General features: G+C 46.4%; 10 protein-coding genes across 10 annotated transcripts; 4 read left to right on the top strand and 6 right to left on the bottom strand.

The window, feature by feature from the left end:
• Positions 1–536: 536 nt before the first annotated feature.
• On the top strand, positions 537–1323 carry C8R40DRAFT_1076699 (tubulin binding cofactor A-domain-containing protein). The gene is made up of 4 exons (XM_046226941.1): positions 537–649; positions 824–929; positions 999–1085; positions 1143–1323. Exons 1-4 carry the CDS (start codon positions 591–593, stop codon positions 1224–1226), a joined length of 336 nt encoding a protein of 111 aa, XP_046092245.1. The 5' UTR covers positions 537–590; the 3' UTR covers positions 1227–1323.
• Positions 1324–4146, bottom strand: C8R40DRAFT_1076694 (uncharacterized protein). The gene is made up of 3 exons (XM_046226940.1): positions 3946–4146; positions 3731–3893; positions 1324–3680 (listed from the first exon to the last, which is right to left on the bottom strand). The coding sequence occupies exons 1-3, from the start codon at positions 3962–3964 to the stop codon at positions 1613–1615; spliced, it is 2250 nt and encodes a 749-aa protein (XP_046092244.1). The 5' UTR covers positions 3965–4146; the 3' UTR covers positions 1324–1612.
• Positions 4147–4314: 168 nt separating this feature from the next.
• C8R40DRAFT_1164562 (DASH complex subunit Dam1-domain-containing protein) lies at positions 4315–5451 on the top strand (the record flags this gene model as incomplete). The annotated part of the gene is made up of 7 exons (XM_046230526.1): positions 4315–4581; positions 4640–4682; positions 4739–4965; positions 5024–5080; positions 5131–5197; positions 5252–5352; positions 5416–5451. 7 exons carry the CDS (start codon positions 4315–4317, stop codon positions 5449–5451), a joined length of 798 nt encoding a protein of 265 aa, XP_046092243.1.
• A 546-nt stretch (positions 5452–5997) lies between these two features.
• Positions 5998–6858, bottom strand: C8R40DRAFT_20112 (uncharacterized protein). The gene is made up of 4 exons (XM_046234322.1): positions 6741–6858; positions 6540–6681; positions 6171–6479; positions 5998–6106 (listed from the first exon to the last, which is right to left on the bottom strand). The coding sequence occupies exons 1-3, from the start codon at positions 6761–6763 to the stop codon at positions 6183–6185; spliced, it is 462 nt and encodes a 153-aa protein (XP_046092242.1). The 5' UTR covers positions 6764–6858; the 3' UTR covers positions 5998–6106; positions 6171–6182.
• A 96-nt stretch (positions 6859–6954) lies between these two features.
• On the bottom strand, positions 6955–10455 carry C8R40DRAFT_1164560 (heterokaryon incompatibility protein Het-C-domain-containing protein; the record flags this gene model as incomplete). The annotated part of the gene is made up of 15 exons (XM_046230525.1): positions 6955–7784; positions 7850–7927; positions 7975–8284; positions 8335–8469; positions 8529–8603; positions 8664–8695; positions 8754–9091; positions 9142–9317; positions 9377–9387; positions 9439–9682; positions 9790–9855; positions 9907–9981; positions 10038–10064; positions 10117–10284; positions 10348–10455. The coding sequence occupies 15 exons, from the start codon at positions 10453–10455 to the stop codon at positions 6955–6957; spliced, it is 2673 nt and encodes an 890-aa protein (XP_046092241.1).
• A 1630-nt stretch (positions 10456–12085) lies between these two features.
• C8R40DRAFT_1064878 (uncharacterized protein) lies at positions 12086–12995 on the top strand (the record flags this gene model as incomplete). Its single annotated transcript, XM_046225593.1, has 2 exons — positions 12086–12335; positions 12415–12995. The coding sequence occupies 2 exons, from the start codon at positions 12086–12088 to the stop codon at positions 12993–12995; spliced, it is 831 nt and encodes a 276-aa protein (XP_046092240.1).
• A 382-nt stretch (positions 12996–13377) lies between these two features.
• On the bottom strand, positions 13378–14293 carry C8R40DRAFT_1164558 (uncharacterized protein; the record flags this gene model as incomplete). Its single annotated transcript, XM_046230524.1, has 3 exons — positions 13378–13626; positions 13678–14076; positions 14141–14293. 3 exons carry the CDS (start codon positions 14291–14293, stop codon positions 13378–13380), a joined length of 801 nt encoding a protein of 266 aa, XP_046092239.1.
• A 136-nt stretch (positions 14294–14429) lies between these two features.
• On the bottom strand, positions 14430–16079 carry C8R40DRAFT_20125 (origin recognition complex, subunit 2). Its single transcript, XM_046234324.1, has 2 exons — positions 14602–16079; positions 14430–14541 (listed from the first exon to the last, which is right to left on the bottom strand). The coding sequence occupies exon 1, from the start codon at positions 15913–15915 to the stop codon at positions 14626–14628; it is 1290 nt and encodes a 429-aa protein (XP_046092238.1). The 5' UTR covers positions 15916–16079; the 3' UTR covers positions 14430–14541; positions 14602–14625.
• Positions 16034–17795, bottom strand: C8R40DRAFT_20378 (uncharacterized protein). Its single transcript, XM_046234335.1, has 3 exons — positions 17066–17795; positions 16643–16910; positions 16034–16587 (listed from the first exon to the last, which is right to left on the bottom strand). The coding sequence occupies exons 1-3, from the start codon at positions 17377–17379 to the stop codon at positions 16153–16155; spliced, it is 1017 nt and encodes a 338-aa protein (XP_046092237.1). The 5' UTR covers positions 17380–17795; the 3' UTR covers positions 16034–16152.
• Positions 17480–18672, top strand: C8R40DRAFT_1157614 (uncharacterized protein; the record flags this gene model as incomplete). Its single annotated transcript, XM_046229643.1, has 3 exons — positions 17480–17828; positions 17879–18468; positions 18508–18672. The coding sequence occupies 3 exons, from the start codon at positions 17480–17482 to the stop codon at positions 18670–18672; spliced, it is 1104 nt and encodes a 367-aa protein (XP_046092236.1).
• Between the last annotated feature and the right edge of the window lie 52 nt (positions 18673–18724).

Here is an 18724-nt window from a genome sequence, read left to right as displayed (position 1 = left end):
GAAATGGGAAATCGCAGTCCCATCGCTGAACAATAGTCAGTCAAAATAGTCTGACGATGGATGGAGTTTCTAAAGTTATCGACAGTTCGACTTTGCTCCTCTTTGCTCACCAAAAATACGGTACCGGTAAGCAATGCATGTAAATCCCGTGCACACGATCGAAAGACGAAGCACGAACGAGGAATGGGAATTGGAAATCATTAAGCGTAGCTCAAGGGCATGTGCAATCATTGAAAGTAGAATCCTTACTTTGGGCATCAACATTGATATCGAGTTTCCCTTCCCTAAAGCCGCTTCGAGTTCAGGATTTGAATCTGAATAGCCGCGGTTCATGAGAAATTGTGAAACGGAGAAACAAATAGAACTCATATATTGACCGGGACCACACCAGGGTGGATTTTGAGGGAACGGAAGCTGGAAGAACCGTGCAATAAAACTCGACGTTTCCCGTGACAAATTGATAGTAAAGGATGAATCAACTCATCATACGAAGAGTCATTAACGCACCGGTTCAAATCTGTTCAAATGGCTCAGGTTGGAAATGTAAGGAAAAATGTGCTGATCTTTCCCTTCTTTGATCGTAAACCACCATGAGTGAAATTGCAGCTTTGATACGCCAACTCAGAATAAAATCTGGAGCAGCAAAACGGTACGAAGTTACTTGTTACAGACCATGAGACGGAGTTTCTTATCCGATTCCTTCTCTTCCTTCAATCTGACTGTCATATTCTCAATTCTTTCAATTCTTCCTTTTCCTGATTCCGGCGGTTGTCGTATCAATGTAACACAACCCAACGTTCAACTCCGCGAAACAATCGACAAGACTTTGGAAGGAAAACACTCTCTATCGCAAAGATACTGTGGATCTACAACTGAAACTTGACAAGATGATCGCTGATGGTGCAGAAGAGTGGGACCTGAAAAACGCTGTAGGTCGAAAAATAGGACGAGAACGTTTGTTTCGGAGAAACTGATGACTGAGGTTGTTGCCATTTCAGAGAAGACTGGTTGAAGAATCGCAAAAGATGGTGATTGATACTAGTGTCAGGATGGGGAGAGCCGTAGGTGAACTCAGAGACGTTGTGGTGGGCTAAACGTTTCAAACCCTCCCGCTCTGAACTGGTTAAACGTTCGCTGTACAGATAAAGGCAAGGACAGAGCCTCTATTGGCCGAAGATAATGATTTATTGTCGGCGGAAGCTTTCCTAGAAGAAGCTGCCTTGTAGGGATCAGCGAAGGAGAAAATTTGTACTTCTGAGCTCTGACCTATGTATATGTATCGATGTAAGTATAATCGACTAACAGAGGTGTCATTATCAAGGAGATCGCACTGGAATGGGAGGCAGCTTCGAGCTTTCATTGTAAGAAACTATTAATTACATGTAAGTAGGTAGTACTAGCTATCAGAGCAAAGAGCAGGATTATGGATATAGAAGATCGAAAGGGACTATAGGCTACAGGGTGTTGTTCAAAACATGCAAGAGAATAAGTAAGAGTCGTTTGTGATAAATCGTCAATGTCTATGAATGTGGTAAAGATTGTGATATGCGTTGAGAATCGTTTAATGCAAGCAAAGGGTAGGAACTGTAATAACAAAAAAAGAAAGGATGCTTTAAGCCCTCAAAAACATTTCGACGGGGATAGGTTTTCGCCGTAACCCAGAACTGGCGCTGCTTGAGCCACTGAGGATACTAGAGGCGTCACTGGCTCCGCTGCCACGAGCACTGCTGCAAGACGTACTGGTACTACCTCTCCTGCGGACTCCAACGCCTCCGTGTGCACCAGGGTGGTGTCCATAACCGATGACCATGACATCATCAGACTCTGTTTGACGATGGCGTTTGGAGACAGGCGAGCGATTTTCATAGTTGTAGTAAGGTGACATTGGACCAGTCGTCGGAGTGGAAGCGGGAATTTTGGGCACAGGCGATTGGAGCGATGAACCATAACTCCAACCGGAGGACGCGGAAGCGGAGCTAGGAGGACCCACGACAACGACTCCGCGTTTTTTATTTCGGGCCTTCTGCTTAGAGTCGATTTTAGGCTTTGACGGGGTAGTCGGAGTGGTAGGAGATAACAAACCGGAGGAAGTAGATATACTTCGTTTCTTGGAGCTACTAAAGTACAATCGCAGTTTGGAGCTACGCCAGCCGCGATTCTGCTGTTCTTCGCGGATGGAAGACAACGTAGAGGAGCTCCATCGTGAACGAAGCTGAGGATTGGAATGTTTTAGACGAAGCTCGTGATCCTCGTAGGCAGGTTCATCGTCTTCAGCTGGTGGAGCTTCTTCTGGGGAACAAACAGCGATGGAAGGAGCGGGAGCGGAGTAAACTGCATTTTGAACTGCAATTTCATCCCTCGCTTCGTCGGCGGCAATTTCCTCCTCCTCCGACAAATTCCAGTCGATTGCCAAAGGAACCGACACGGTCATATTCCTGCGCATTTGTCGACGGGCCAACAAACTCGCAGACCGTGTGACGGAAGTTGAGGGTTTCGTCAGGATAGGTAGGTCGTCTGCTATTTCGTCTACGGGAGCATCAGCTTCGGGACGCATGCGCAGCTCAGCTAGTCCGTTAGCAATGTCGGATTCGAGATCGATCGGAGAGTTGGGTAGCGACAAAGGGAGCATCATGGGGCGGTCGATTTCGGTGTCGATAGCGAATTGGAATTCTCCATTGAGATCAGAGATAGAGAAACGTTCAGTGTGAGAAGGTTGTGAATAGAAGCTATCAGACGATCCAGATAATGTAGAAGATTCTGCCTCGACATAGTAGGTCAGGATATTATCACAATCCTCTTCGTCATCTTCTTCTTCGTCGGGAAAAGCAGCTTCACCAACATCCTCGGGGAAGAAACCGAAGTCGGCTGGAATGCTCGTGCGAGGAGGTGGCCTGCGACTAGGCTCGGGATTCCTCACCTGTGTAAAGAAGTCATCATCTTCAAAAACTGCCGGCGAAGGGACTACCGATTCACGGGGAGGAGGTGGCGGTGAGCGCGAAGGAATGGTAAACCGCCGGCGAGAGGAAGTTGGGTCTAGCTGTGGTGATGGGAGAGTGGATGAGAAACTCGAAGCTGGGGAAGATCCACCATACACCGAACCAACCATAGAGTCTGGTCTGGCAGATTCAGTTTTGACAGTGTGAGGAAAATTGGGTGGTAGTGCAGAGCGCAGGGTGACCATCTGGCTGAGTTCACGACCGTACCACTCTGAGTCTGATTCGGGTTCTGATTCTTCCGAAGAAGAGAACTCGGCTTCGGAGAAGTTTGATGGAGATTTGCTGAACATGGAAGGTAACGCGTCGTGTTTTACAATCATGAGCGGTCGAATGGAAACTCTACGCGCAATGAAATTTGGAGGTGGGGGACGATGGAATTCATCATCCGATGAAGTGGGCGTAGGTGGAAGTGCAGACGAGTCAGAGCTCGGACTGGACAGTGGAGATTGCGCGAAAAAATGACGGTCCGACGAAGAAGGTGTCGGCAACGGAGGGTGAGGAAATTTGAATGACTCTTCTGTGAAAGTCAAGCAAAAAGAGTCAGGTGAAGAGCTCGGGGAGACACCGCATGGAGGTCGTGGCGCAGGTCGTGGTGCGGAAAGCAAGTCCGAGTTGTACGCAAAGTCTTCGTCAGAATCTTGATTTTGGGTCTTAGCGATCCGGATTTCATAGGGCGAGATAGGTCTAGAAATGACATCAGAAAAAGAGGTAGAAGCAGAGTAGAAAATACACACCTGCGCCTCTTGAGCTCTGGGGTATTCGAAGGAGAAGTACTGGTCGAAGACGAGCAAGAAGGACGTGATGTTTCGTCTTCTTCGGGAATGATATGGAGATCGGTTGTGGATAATTGCAAAGGAGAGCTCTTGCGAGCACGAGAGCGGGCACTGCGTTTCAGAACTATAATTGACAAGTTAGTTAGAAATTCCATTGTTAACAGAAGACGACTTACAACTAGAGACAGAAGTCATGATATGGGCAAGTCGTATAAAAGTCGTTGGGTGTAGAACAGAAAAGTCAAGGGAAGACGAGAGAAGCCCATGGTGAGAGTGGCGGGTTTTATTGATGCAAGGTCCATTGACCTGATGGACAATAAGATTCAGAAGTAACTATTGAGGAGGACAATGGTCTTCGGCTATAGAGGATAACAATGAGTTCCGTTTTTGGAGAAGTCACGTGATGATGTCGTTGCCCATTGTTGCAAAAGTATGACAAAGCTACTATATTTGAATAGATTCTGGCGAAAGTGTAAAGATTTATTCAGAAACTGGCACAAAATATCTGCTAATTGAGTGGTCATTGTTCCCTAATCGTACTCATCATGCAGACGCCTCATAGAACACCTCTTCGAAGAATCTCTCAAGGTTCCTTACTCCGGCTTTCCCGCTCTGGCGCCTATCCAGATGCTCCTCATGGCCTTGGTTTCCTAGAACCAGCAATGTCCGAATTCATAGATGAGACGGAGACTCTACAGACAAACGTTGAAGGATTAAAGCATCTGAGCGACACTTTGGACACTTTCAATGAATCTTTTGCCAGCTGGCTGTACGTGATGAATATGAACGCGTTAACCGTAGACTGGCCGCAGGTTTGTGCACATGTACTACAAAGATTGCGTTTATGTTTATGATTATCCTGTTCCAAAGGCACCTCACGATGGCAGCTTTATACTAGCTGAGAGACGCGCAGGTGCCATTGCTCTATATCTATTTTGCGATCCCCCCATCATACAACGCGTCTTCCAGAACGAAACGCCATTACCGCGATGCAAGCGCTACAAGCTCAACTCCAGGCAAAATCAACCCGACCCTCATCCATTGAAGGCAGCGTAAATGACCAAACGACCATCATAGCTGATCCGGAGGCCACTTTCACTATGAATAGTAACAACAGTTCCGCCCCTGCAAAGACAAAAAAGGTCGTCAAGGGTAAGAAGCTAAAGTTGACTGCAAAAGAGAAGAAAGAAAGAGCGGTATGCAACATTTTTCAAACTTCCCTTGCGCGATTCTGCGCGTCTAATTCCCTTCAAGCTGGAACTGGAACGAATCATTACTTTTCTTCCGCTTGAATTCAGAGGCAGCGATCCAGTACGCCTGATAATAGTCATTCTCAATTCCAACTTAAAGCTTCACCCCAGAATCTTCGTCGCAATATGGAAGCTGTGATAGAAGGGATGTGGGATGCTCCAAACCAGACTGTGAAACGTTAGTTTCTTCCTCTGTCATGCCATGCCCTATCCTCATCATATTTCCAACTAGTTCCCGATTTGATCAAACCCCCTGACCTTAATCAAGCTCGGGCAAACAAATGCCTAATAGCACTTGTAAATCGAAAGATTATTAAGAAGGAAAGCAGTACGGTATGTGTTATATCTGACCTAGACTCACAGTCTATTCTGACAGTTTGTCCATGAAATCTACAGGGAACTGTTCTGTACCATTGGCAAGGGGTAGCTTGATACACACATATGAAGTTTCGGGTCTTGCTTTTTTACGTTCTTGCTTCTACATATCCATGGCAATTCAGTCTCCCCATAAGTACAGACGCTGATGATATGCTTAAAGTTCATCATGTAGAATGGTATCAAGTGCAAGATCGAACCTCCGGGCAGTACGCTTACAGAACATTGAGCAACCCCATTTACATAGTTGAGAACGCTTGTGTGATTGATAAATAAGAAGTTTCGGACAATATTCAGGAACTGCTCGACGTTGGTCCGAGGCTTGCACGATACCGCAACTCCGTTATTTCTCATTGGAAGCCAAGTTCTCGGATTCAGAACCAGAAACTCTTGGGTCATTTCCAGAAACCTCAGCATCTGGAACATCATACGACCGTCATGGAACTGGCGGGAATAGTGGTATCGCAAATAGGGTTCCAACATCCATCTATCCCTAGATTCCGGAACCAGGTCATACGAACCGACTCTCAGCGTGTAACCCAATAGTGGTGGTCGGAATTGCGAAGAAGAGGGAGGACATCTGGACCATGTTTCCACCGATCCATAGATTTGATTGATGGGAGCTCACTGCAGCCAAAGTTGTTGACATCTGCAATTTTTCCATAAGTCCGAACGCATGGCACTGGTGGGTATCGAGCAGAAAGCTGCGTAGCTTGTTAAGGGAAATCATCAATCGTTTCAGCCTCGTTCACATACATGCATTCGAATTTTCATACCCTTGCACCCGTTCATTTCATATCCGTATCTTCCGACCTTGACTTGCTCGAATCCATTTCACGCTTCAGACGCGTAAGCGCGTTCAGAATACCTTTCCACGCATCCCTGTCCAGTCGCTCCTCTTGTAAGCCACGGGTTGTCCGGGTTGTTTGTGAAGATTGTGGGTCGGAAGGGGCTTGGGGTTCCGGAGGCAAAGCCACGCCTAGTGAAGGAGGTAGAAATCCCGGTGGAGGCGCATTTATTGCTGAGGGAGCTATACGCGAATGACGAATATGGGCCAAAGAGGATCTTATAGCCGTTTGAATCGACTGTAAAGTGTGAAGGTCAGCAAACATTGAATCGATCTTTAGATTAGCCCACGGACTGACATCCAGACGTTCAAAATATTCGCTAACTTCAAGCACAAATTGCTCTGATCTTTCTTCACCCTGAGGTAAGTTATCTTCTGGACTGTCGGTTTGGGGTAAAGTGAGAAGAGATATCGAGGATGCAGCCAGCGAAAGAAGACGGCTTATATCCTATTGTTTGATATCAAACAAGAAGCAAAAGGAGACGCGCGAAGCGCTCACCTTTTCGACCTCTCCAAGGGCATGAATTTGACGGGCAGTACGACTGGTTGTCCATATAGGATCAAGTTCCAGCACTTCGGGGGGTGGCGATTGTTCGGAGACCTGATTCATGAGAGCATAAAAAAGATGTATTTGGGCGCCAAACAGAGTAGATAGATATGTATACGGGGGAGACTACATTGTTCTCACAAATTACATATGAATCGCGCATAATTCAACGTCTAAAACCATATTCATTATCGATGTTCAACCTTTCCACTCCAAAAGTTTCGTTCTCTTGTTCGCCATAACCACCTTCGTATCCACGATTCAACCTATGACTTCCGTGTTGTCCACCATGCCGAATTTCTCTATTGCCGCTCTCGCGTCTGACCTCCCTTCCCCCAAATTCTTCTTCCCTGAAATCTTCGCCCCGACCATACCCTTCATCGAAACGACGGTCATCGAGAGCGCCAGACCCGTAGTCACCACGTTGCTCGAATGATTGGTAACCCTCGTTTCGGTAAGAATCATCATTTTCGTGCTCATCTCGCTCATAGTTATGGCGATGTCCGTGGTGAGTTGGAGGCTTGTGTTCTGTACGGTTTGGACTGCGTTCAGATTGCTTGTTCCCATACGTTTCATCGCGATGATGGGTGGACTGCTCAAGACTTTGAGAGTTGTAGGAGTCCTCCAGTTCTCCATACTGAGATCGACGAGGTTCACGACTATCTTCTCCGTATCCGCTTGATCCATGCCTGTGAAGTGAGCGATATTCATCTGAACCATACGGATCCTGTTGTTCACGGTTATAGCCATAGGAACTCCCCGTTGGTCGACCATAATTGGAGAACCCTAGGCCAGAGCCGTGCGGATTTCGCCTGCTTCGATTCGGATCATAACCTTCATAGTGCTGACTACCAGCATAGCCGATGGAGCTAGAGTACTGGCTGCGTCCTAAATCATAGGCATCCTCTCGCCCGTATGTTCCTTGTTTATTGTCGACATCGGGATACTGCTGGATGTTATCTCTCGAGTCGTATTCGTGACTCGAGCCACGCGAGTCTGAAGCGTCAATGCTCAGGACAATTTGACCCATTATGCAACAAAAAGATGGACAAGAGACTTACCGGTATCATATCCGATATTATATTGCGATTGCTGTTGATACTGGCCCCCGTAGCTCTCTTCTCCGCCGTAACTTGTGTCTATCATCTTGTTCAGTCATAGACGGTTTGATTCATTCGTATCTTACCAGGCCTTCCCCCTTGCATGTAACTAGATGTCTCTGTATAGGACTGAGAAGTACTTGACGTTCCGTATCCAGCCTCGACATCCTCACTCTCCTCCGTAAGTCGTTTATTCTTGCCGTTCCTTACACTATCTTTGGACAGTGCCTGAATCGTCTGTGAAGTTTCGTCGGGGCTCAATTCTCCAATCCAACGTTCCATCTCTTCAAACATTTTGTGCTGGATAGAAGAATAACTATCTGCAAAATAAGGATGATGAAAGGCTTTAAGGATTTGGTCAACCACTTCGTCAGGATCGCTGTTGTCGGCCCAGGCCTATAAAAGTTGCATGATGAGCATATATCCAATTGAGAGCGTGCTCTTACTTTAACGATGAGTTCAGTGCTATAAACAACAACGATCTGTGCCACTTTTCCAGCGGGCTCATTGAGGATTAGACCAAAGTGATCCTTGGATAATAAACTATGGGAAGGATCCGAGGCATCGGGGTTGTCAAAGACCTGATAAATTTCCGTATCAGCGCAATACCTCAGCAAGCCTGTCAAGATCACCAGAGTACCTCATACTGATCATCGGTATCGATGACAGCTTTACTTCCCTCTCCCAGAACGCTCGTAGCCTGGGTGAGAATAGGCTTTAATGATATCTACGTGAGCGACGGTGAAGATAACCAACAAATGAGTTGATCACAAACCGTAAGCCAAGGAGCGATCACAGTATACACGTCTGAAGTTAGAAGTTATTCAATGCTCCTTTGAGTTGGAAACAGTAATATGATACACACAAGCATTCAGTGCGTTCATTAGCTCGTCGATTAGTGACGACAACCCAGGTATCATTTCGATCTTTGCTGTGATCCACCTAAAAACACCGTCTCTCCATGCAAGCATCTCCAGAAGTCGCTTCTGCACATCTGGAGGGGCAATATCATCTGGATTAAAGTTGTAAGCTTTCGACTCTTGTTGCAACTCCTCCGCTTCGTTCATTTTCTCGTCGCTGCCCCTCATTGGGAGTTTAGAGAATATCTTTCTGAGGTTTTCGATGTTTCCGGAAGCATTGGACTCATTGGAAGCATCCGTCATCTTCTGCGCAAGCGATGTGACACTGGCTTGACTCAAATGACTGGCAAAACATGATATTAGTAGAAGGTATGTGAACAACAGACCGCTCACTCAGTTGCTTCACCGAGAAGCGAGTGCAAAAAATCGGCACTCCCAAAGGTGCCTGTAACAAGAGGAGGGGCTCGACCATTAGGAGTGTCAATATCGGTATTTTCGCCGACATGACAAAACACTTCGGAGTAGCCCATCTTCCTCAAGCTTATTTCGCACCAATTGCTATGTGCTAACTAGCACGGTTGAACCCTAGCATGAGCATTTCGTACCAATATCATGACAAAACACTAACAAGATCCTCCACTGCACTTTACAATTAGCGATGTAGGAGATATTGTATGGAAGTCTACTGACTGGTGTGTAATCCTGTACCTAGGAAACGATATGCTTCCCAGAGATCGGAGCCTTCGCGACCGCCAGCGCGTCGTCCGTGTTCAATACAAGCACGGAATGTGCGACGTATGTGAGCAGTCGATGAATCCCAACCCTGGTCCTCGGTTGCCATGTAGTTTTTCATGCCATTTCGAGGATCAATCTCGAGCTCACGAGGATCGACAGGCGGGCGAAGCTTGGGATGAAAGCTTCGAGCATCCCCTTCCTTCTCCACAACATTTTGAAGAACTTACTTAGGATTATCGATGTGTTCCTTATATATTAGATTCAGAGATATAATGGACTTTGAAAAAAATTGAAATTCGCACGTACGACTGGCAGATACACGCCTAATCGGTCGGCAGTAACCTCAAACTCCTCAGTAGCGAAACCGAATGTCTGAACACTGTACAGTGAGCAATGGAACATCGAAGTAGCAAAAGCACTCACCATGAACCCAAGTACAGAAACAACCAGCACCAAGGTTTCAGCGGTCAGTTTACTTAACCCCGCAATGTCCATAGCCTGAGTGGTCAATAATGAGTATGAGATTGTATCACCTCCAACTACTTTGTACACACTTGCGAGTAATCCCGGAGCCAGTTTCCCTGATACAAGGTAAACTACTATCTTACACAAATAAAATATGAGGTTACTTACAAAGTACACCTTTTTGATATCTCCTTTGTCAAATTTGGATCCGCCGCTAACATTCTGAAATGCTTGTTTTGCAAATCCGAACAGACCTGTTCCGCCTGCAGCGAGAGCTGCATTCTTCAGAACCTGCTCAAGGATGTTCTCGATGTCTCCATGACGGAAAGCTTTATCCTGCGATAAGAATATTAGTTATCGTTCCTTATCGTTCATGATCTAAATTGATCGTTCAATTACGTTCAGATATGCAAAATCAGGAATGTCTCCCGCTCCAAATGCACGGACATTTGAGGGTAGTAGACAGAATATCGCAGTCAAGAGCAGTAGGTTCGAAGCGTTTGGCATGATGCAGTGATAGAACTAGGATTTTCGAGTCTCATTAATAATTAATAACGATGCCAAGGTTGGATCCGCAGTGCGCCAAGAGGGTCTCGGATGTACTTGGAAGTCTAGGCTATCGCGTCGTGCTCGAAAGCAGTCGCGTCGTACAACATCGTTATGCCTTGTCCCAAACTGCCTGCACGGCACGGCGGAACGCGCAGATATCTCACGTCAATTGATCAAAGAGGGAATTATCACTGAGCGTTAACCAGAGTGTTATTGCGAGCGAAGCGAAGCAATACTGGCCATAGGGTGAAAAATATCGTCAATTCTATATTCGCAAATCCCACGAGGTTACAGCCACCGCCGTTTTTGGTAATCCCCTCATCATCGAATTCAGTCGCGACTGTCTATCGTCCATTACTCCGAGAGAATAAGATAAGATGGGGCGATGAGAGCGGGCGCTTATCGCTTTTGAACTTCGCTCTCATCGTCGAAACTCGTCTAAGCTCGTTTTGTGATCCCACCTTCCCTCTATTATTCTAGCGTCAAATTTTCGGATAAAGACGCTCCAGGTTCAGCCAAACCGCTTTTTGTGTGTTTTCCCACCCAGCGGGGCTGCGCCCCAGGCAAAAACCTCATCCACTAGTTTAGAGCACTCGTCAGTGCGCTCTACATTCCTCAGTGAGCTCGGTTGAGCGAATACTTATCTTATCTTGTACATTCTTACTTGCTCAGTATATTATCCTTGTGTAATCATTACAGTGTCTTGATCATTGTTTTACGGAGGTGCGCCAGCACCGACACCCCTCGAAACTAGAATTTCGAAGCGAGCACCACATGTGAGACGTACTTGGAACGGACGAAGGAGGCTCACATGCGAATGCATGTTAGTGTATGTCAGGCAAAGTATTTTATCGACGGTTCAAACCGGCGTGGTAAAAAGCTTCACGCGCGCTAATGTAACTGACATAGAAAAGGAAGCAAAGGCAAGCAAGGTGAACCTAGGTGAATATGCTCTTCGAGAAAAACGATGGGCTGAAACAAGAACTGAGAGTGTCATTTTTACATCTCATTTCTTTGACAAGGTCGCAATTGGTTGTCACCCGTCGGGCGAACAGATACATAAGTTCAAGTTGTCGCTCCGAATAACGATATCTCTTGATATCTCTTGTCTCTCACTAACCTTCTCTAAGACTCTCACTAACGCCGGTTCGGTATGTGGTTCTTATCCCTTTTCAAATCTTTTGCTTCATTGTATTCCGTGTCCACTGTCTTCGTATTATCTCCACGCTGACCTTTTCTTTCGAGTCCTCTTCGTTCATGATTCTTTTTTTGGATGTTCATTGTCCTGGATTGCACTTCCAAACTGCTGTATTGGACCGCTGACTGCCTCCTTTATCCATCTTTTCGTATCTAGTTAGTCAAATAAAAAAATAAAAAATAAAGAACATCCTTGCCATCCCTTCCATCAGGTCGGAATTTCGCTGGCCGAATTCTTTTTTCCCTCATCGCCAGGTGAGGTTCATCCTTACCCAGCACCTTTCACAAGCTCTAACAGGACTTCCATAACTCAGCACACCTCATATCTCATTCGAGTATTCCCCCTTCGCCAATTTCGCTCTCCCCACAGCCTTTTCATCATATTATCCACATGATTTCCCGTCGCTGCACCTCCGCCTCGATACACAATAGCCTGAGGCTTAACCTGTCCATTCTTATAACGCGCATTCTCCTTGCTAGCCTCATTGGCGCTGCTCTAGCTTCACCACTGTCGATTCGCGATCCATCTGTACACCGAACGCTATCAGTACTACCCCGAATGGAATCTTCAGAATCCGACACCGGAAAAGTGGGTTCTGGAAGTGTTAACAGAATGGCCAACTCTGGCTCCCCGCCGCCATGTAAGCATTCAATATTCAATCACAGTACTTGGGCCAACCACTTAATCATACCATATTTCCTTTCGGTTGTCATACGAAGACTCTGAAATAGACCCTTATCCCCTTCCTAGTAACGAAATTGGCGAAGATCCCACAGACCACAATATAGATCGGAAGTATCCCCCTGGACCTAGTAACGAAACTGGCAAAGATCCCACAGACCACAATATAGATTGGAAGCCATTCGAGCTCTACTTTGAACTTCCTGATACGTGGGGGTTCGTCATCGACCGCAGAGAAGGATTCAAAACGGGCACCATCCCCTTCAGCAAGACCGACGCAGCCCGCCCTATCGTTCGATTTATATACAGGGAAGGAGATCCCGGAACTCTCACAGACTTTGGTTATAAAATCCGTCGTAAAGTAGTCCGTCCTAACAAGAAACCTCTCACTTGGAACAAGTTTTTGGCACACATGGGAAACATGGCTGTGTATTCCGGTCAAGATAATAGCGAGTTTTTGAAGAGAACGTGGAAGATCTTGATCGACAACTATCCACAACTTGTAAAAGAACTTGATGATTCGTGGTCGGAGTATCAGGAGTGGTTTGATAAGAAAGTGAAGGAGGTGAAGGAAGAAAAGCAGAAATCGGATGGCGCCAAAGGAAAAGGAAAAAGCTGAACGGGAAAAGGGAACAGTAATCACATAGCTTGAGACCTTTGGAGCAGCGGTGTATGTACGTACTAGTATGCACGAGCGATGACAATAACGTTCAAGTAGTTGTACTCTCACCGGCAAACAATCCTTGAATCGGTTTGTGAACATTTTCGAAAGTATCGCATGACCTGGATGCTAGACTATGCTAGAGCGTAGATTTCCGATTCGTCCAGGTAAGATTTTGCGCAGGCACTTGAGGTTATGAATGTTCGATGACCATTGTAAGCAAGGTGATAAGGTATTTACAGTTGTCTCCATATTGTACTTGTACAACAGGTTTATAACCTTCTTACTAGTACACTCAACATATCGACTACAATACTGATATAATGTTCGACGTTGCCTTCTATTCAGCCCGATCAGCTTTGTCTGTCGTTGTATCCTCTGTGGTGTTTTCACCTTCTGCTTCATCTTCCTTTTCTTCACCCACTGCTGTATCCTCTTGTTTGTCTTCTTCTTCTTTATCCTCCTCTTGCTCCTCGTTTTGGACACCCGCATCTTTCTTCTCGGCCTTGGGTTCGTCTTTTGAGCCCAAGACGGTACCCGAGAAGGTCATGCCACTCATCAGATCACCAACCCCTTTCACAACTGAGCCCTGTGAGTTTGCGCATTAGTCGTGTCTCTAATCTCAATGATGATATCGCACCAAACCATAGACGAGACCACCAGTGGATACCTTCCAAGATACATTAGCGCAATGACTGGGAGTTATTGTCAAAAGGAAATGGAATTTTACCACCACGGAAGATAGCAGGGCGACAGGCGACGCGAGGATGAAAAGCGCGCCTTTAATTATATCGTTTGTCAAAACTTTCTTCGCTGTGCGTCCGACCTTCATGAACTCCAAGGCTTTTTCCTTGTAGTACTCCTTGACCTTTGGATTCGGAGAGCTTTCTGCCGTTTCCTTTAACGCCTGGATAACTTTTTGTTCATGCATTTCAATCGTTTTCTCATCTGCGTTCTGTGCAATCGCTGTATTGTAGCCTTCGATAGCGTCTCGAAGTTTCTCGACGGATGACCTGAATTTGTTTTCGGTTTCTGGAGACTGGGAACGTTTTAATATACATTAAAATGCGGGCACTGCTCTCAAGCAATTAGCAAACATTCACCTCGTCAGTCCCTACAACAGTTTCGTTATCGTCAAGGATCTGCTCTACTGGAACAGGGACGTCGAATTTAGTTGAGGTTGTAGCATTTTTAGCGTCTTTGGATTGCGTCGAATCCGTTTGTGTTTGTGTTGGTTGGGACGCGGTGGAAGTCATTTGGAGCTTTGGATAACGGTATGTTTCATGGAAAGGTATTATAAGCACTTTCTACGTGCGCCACCAGGTACATACCTGCTAGGTACCAATGCGGAGTATTGAGCAAGATATGACATACGTCTCCACAATTCGTATACACCAGCTCAGCCCATCTCGCGTTCGTCAAAAGTGCTCAAGCGCTCAACGTCAACCCCCACCGGCGATATGACGTATGTGTAATTTTTCTGAGGCCCAGGTGTGGCCAGAACCTGAAATTGCAGTTGTCGGATACTGAGATCTCATTTTTGGAATATCCTTCGTTCACTCACCCCACCAGTACGTCAAATGTCCAATCATTCGTTTACTTTCAATGTACTCAGAACTTTTGCGAGTCGCTCTTTTCTCATCGGAATCCACAGGACCTCACCAGAGGAGCCTTGTTGTGCACCGACAACTAAGTCGTGGTCCCGAAACTCTCCAAGAAGTGCTCTCAGCGCCGTATCATTTGTTGCAATGAAATCGGTGCGGGCGGAATGGTAGAGTTTGTCATATGCTACTGCATATTGCTGCAAGTCATCAGCATGGCCAGAACTTTTCGCCGCCTCAATTGCCTCTAGTTGCCTTTCCGCCATGAGGGTAAAAAGTTTCTTCGCCTTCGCTGTGACGGATGCTAGGACATGTAATGCTGCGGTTTCAGAAACCATGGAGGTCCCGTTCTGGGTAACGTCCCGCTTGCGCATGCTACTCGAAGCTCCTAAGATCGAAGATCGGTCAGCCTGAGATAGTTCGAAGTCGTATGGGGTGAGTGTAGTCATATCGTGCCATAGCCATGCAAAACCTCGCCCAGCCCCCACGCCCGTTCCCTGATTGTCTTTTCTAGTTGAAAGTTCGGCTGACGACCATAATAACGGAGAGTTGATATGATCAACAGACGCAACAATGTGTATTTTCGGATTAAGAGCAAGCAGCGATAGCGAAGATTGTGCTTTGATTGAGCGGAGCGCAGGTGAGTCGATGTTATGGATAACAAGATAGAGATGCTGCTTGGAGGTTGACCGTGAAAAGAAATCACATATTCGTCGAGCTTGATTTTCTGCAGAACTAGAGGGAAGCGGAAGGGAATCAATTCCGGGGACATTTTCGATACACGAGAGAAGTTCCTTCAGTCCAAAGTGGGGCTGGAACGCATTCACAACTACGACGTGTCCGAGTTTTGAACATGAATTGACTGCAAAGTCGTTTAACAATACGCGTTTGGAGCCATACCCGTAACAAATCACGTTAAAGCCTTCCTGTAGCTCCAGCAAAAGTCTCTGAAATAAAGATTTTCGTTCTGTCTCCGAAGTCAGAAGCTCGGATTTGATTCTCTGACTACCAAACGAAGACGACGCTTCGGCGTACTCATCAGCTGAGAGCGGAGGTATCAGAGAAGAGAATATATTGGCCGAAGTCTGCGCGCGTGAAGCCAGATGCGTAAAATAGGCGTCGAAAGCGGTTTGAACAATCATTTCGCGAGATTGCTGAACCATTCCTGGTTTTCGCTGCCTTTTGGAAGGAGAGGAAGTGAGTAATATATTCGATGTTTCATTTTCTGAGGAAGACCCTTGAGATATTTCGCTGGCTGCGGATTCAGAGTCGGACATGGCGGTAGAGAGAAAGGATGCATGCGTGCGCGTCTAATCACCCTAAAGTGGCTAAGGTAACGTGGTTGCCCACAATCAGAATATAATAATATACGTCTTCGGGTTGAGAAGATACCAGGGAACCTATTGTTATCGATCTACGCTTGCCTTGCGTCAATCTGTTAGGGGAGGCAGAACAGATTTGGGCTCAGGGGTATATACAAAAATAACGCCACCGGTACAACGTTGAGGTTGAAACTAAGGGGCAATTGGTTTGCGACGATTTGCCATCCATTCTCTTGCCCGGGCGCGACGCAGTTCTTGTGCTGCCTCAATACCCTCTCCTTGATTTAAATCTGTAGAAACCACTTCAACTTCCGCCTTTTCAACTTGGTCTTTGACCTCATTCTGCGTTTCTTCCCCACTCTCATCACTGTCAGCGTAATCGGCAACAAGCCCCATCCCGAGAGAATTCGCTTTCGAAGCAGCCTCTTGCTCTTGTTCCAACTTATGATCCGCTCTGGCATGAGCCTTTACAATACGCCAAGCACGACTCCATCGCCCACGCAGAAACGCGAAACGCGCGTCTGCGCCGTGGTTTGCCAGGATACGCAGCTCCAATTGAGCGGGATTCGGTGATGCGAGTATGGATTTCGCAGTACGACGCATGATTTCTTTTTGTGATTCATGAGGCTTTGATAGTCGAGTGAGTTTCATTTCCGTAGGGTGCGTAGACATGTTGACCTACTTCTTCATCGCTTCCTCCCCAGATCTCTTCCCCATCTTCCTCCATCCTAGCTTTGAGCCTCTCATCTCTGGTCTGTTCCATCATTCGTCGTCGTTTCTCTCTCCGGTAGTCCTCAGTCTCTCCGGCTGTAAAGAAGAACGTGTCTTCGGCGTCAGAGGGAAGGTCAGACCAACCTGTAGGAGAGCTCGGGATGGGTATGGCATAATCTTGCACTTTCGTTCCTGTATTGGAAAATGTCTGAGGATCAAGTAGTAATCGTGCATCGTATCTGAAATGTTCTGATGAGAAAGTGGAGATTTGGAATGAAGCAAAGATAGGGAAAAGACGCCTCCTTGATAATGATTCCGAAGCTTCATTCACACGTTATACATCAGTAGGAAATAGATTCTCATTTTCTGAAGTAAAATCTTGAGACGACCGTACCTATCGACCCATACAGCTTCTGAATTAAAATGGTTCGATCCTTCGCCTTTGTGGTCCTGCCAGTCATCATCAGGAAAATCAAGAGGTGTACAATCTCCACCAAGCCGTATAAGACCACTGCCAACATCCATTTCGCCATCAACATTGCGAACTTCTAAAGAAAGCGCAGCGACGTGTCCTCGAGGTCCTCGTATAATGTCGGCTTCATATGCCTGCAGGTGTGGGACAGGGTCTGCAGCATTCAGTTCATCAGGCAAACGATTCGATAAACGCTCTCTTTTTTGAGAAACATGTTTTCGTTTTCGAGAGGACATGGGAGGGAGGAAGTTATCTTATCACACAGCCACTACCCGTTGACCGGAACACTCCAGCCTCGGAAGATCGATAATTCGACCACAACTTTGAACTTGAACGATGTCTGTGCGAGTACTCACTGGCACAGATGTCAGGAATATTACCGCAGAGCTCTCTGTTGAATTCCTTCAATCTCTCATGGAGGATGTTTTTGCTTTAATTTCCTCGCCCGAAAGCGGAACAGCTTATTTACCCCATCGAATCTCTATTCCGATGGAAAATCATACCGCTCTTTTCATGCCTGCAAGAATATCTACTATGGGAACAGCTATAAAGGTGGTCTCTGTACCCTCCAGTTCCGATGATAAGCGCGGACTGCCTGCAAGCACTCTGGTGCTAGACAAGCACACCGGCGCGGTCAAGGCTATTGTCAATGCTAGAAGTTTGACTGCTTTGAGGAACGCAGCAGGTTCGTTTTCAGTCTGTATGAGGACCGGATGGTACACAGTAATCTCATAGGATCCTTATTATCTACAACCCTTGTTGGGCCCACATCCCCCACGCATATCGTCGCTTTCGGAGCAGGTGAACAGGTCCTTGCCCATCTTGATCTCCATTTTCAGGCCTTTCCATCTGTGAAATCCTGCACAATCGTCAACAGGTCCATCAATGACCGCGTATCCTCCGTCACATCTCGGTTAGCAGTCAAACATCCTTCTGTAAATTTCAGCGTTCTCGCCTACGACGCGTTCAACGTCACGGGTGAATCGAGTGCAAAACTGAGGAGCTACCTCTCAAATACAGACATTATCATAACTGCTACGCCGTCTAATCTGCCACTTTTTCCATCATCTTGGGTACGCAGTGGCACACACGTTATTCTGATAGGAAGCTACACCCCCCAGATGAAGGAAGTCGATACCGATCTCATTATGCGAGCGATTCCAACGTCATTTCACAACGACGAAACTAATGAAACACATTCACCAATACTTCTGGTTGATTCTGCTTCCGCTTGTCTCGTGGAAGCAGGGGAAATTATTGAAGCAGGAATAAAACCTAGCCAGGTCGTTGAGATTGGGAAGTTTGTGCTAGACAAGCGCGAACATGTCCATTCTAACTGGAGAAAATTTCATCCCAAATCAAAGGGTGTGGCGAACGATTTCGTTGGACCTATCACCATATTCAAATCAGTCGGCGTGGGTTTGCAGGATGTTGCTATCGCATATGCTGTTGTTAATAAAGCAGAAGAAATGGAAAGGTCAAAGGCGAAAGGCAGCACGGGCGTTGTTGTACTAGACTTTGATGCATGATGAATATCGATGGACCCCTTAACTTAAAAATTGAACCGGACTATGTGCTACT

This window comes from Lentinula edodes (assembly GCF_021015755.1).
Source record: "Lentinula edodes strain Le(Bin) 0899 ss11 chromosome Unknown C8R40scaffold_1, whole genome shotgun sequence".
In the NCBI taxonomy this organism is placed as follows: Eukaryota; Fungi; Basidiomycota; class Agaricomycetes; order Agaricales; family Omphalotaceae; genus Lentinula; species Lentinula edodes.
Note: the sequence above shows the minus strand (reverse complement) of the source record. Positions and strands in the feature narration are given on the sequence as shown.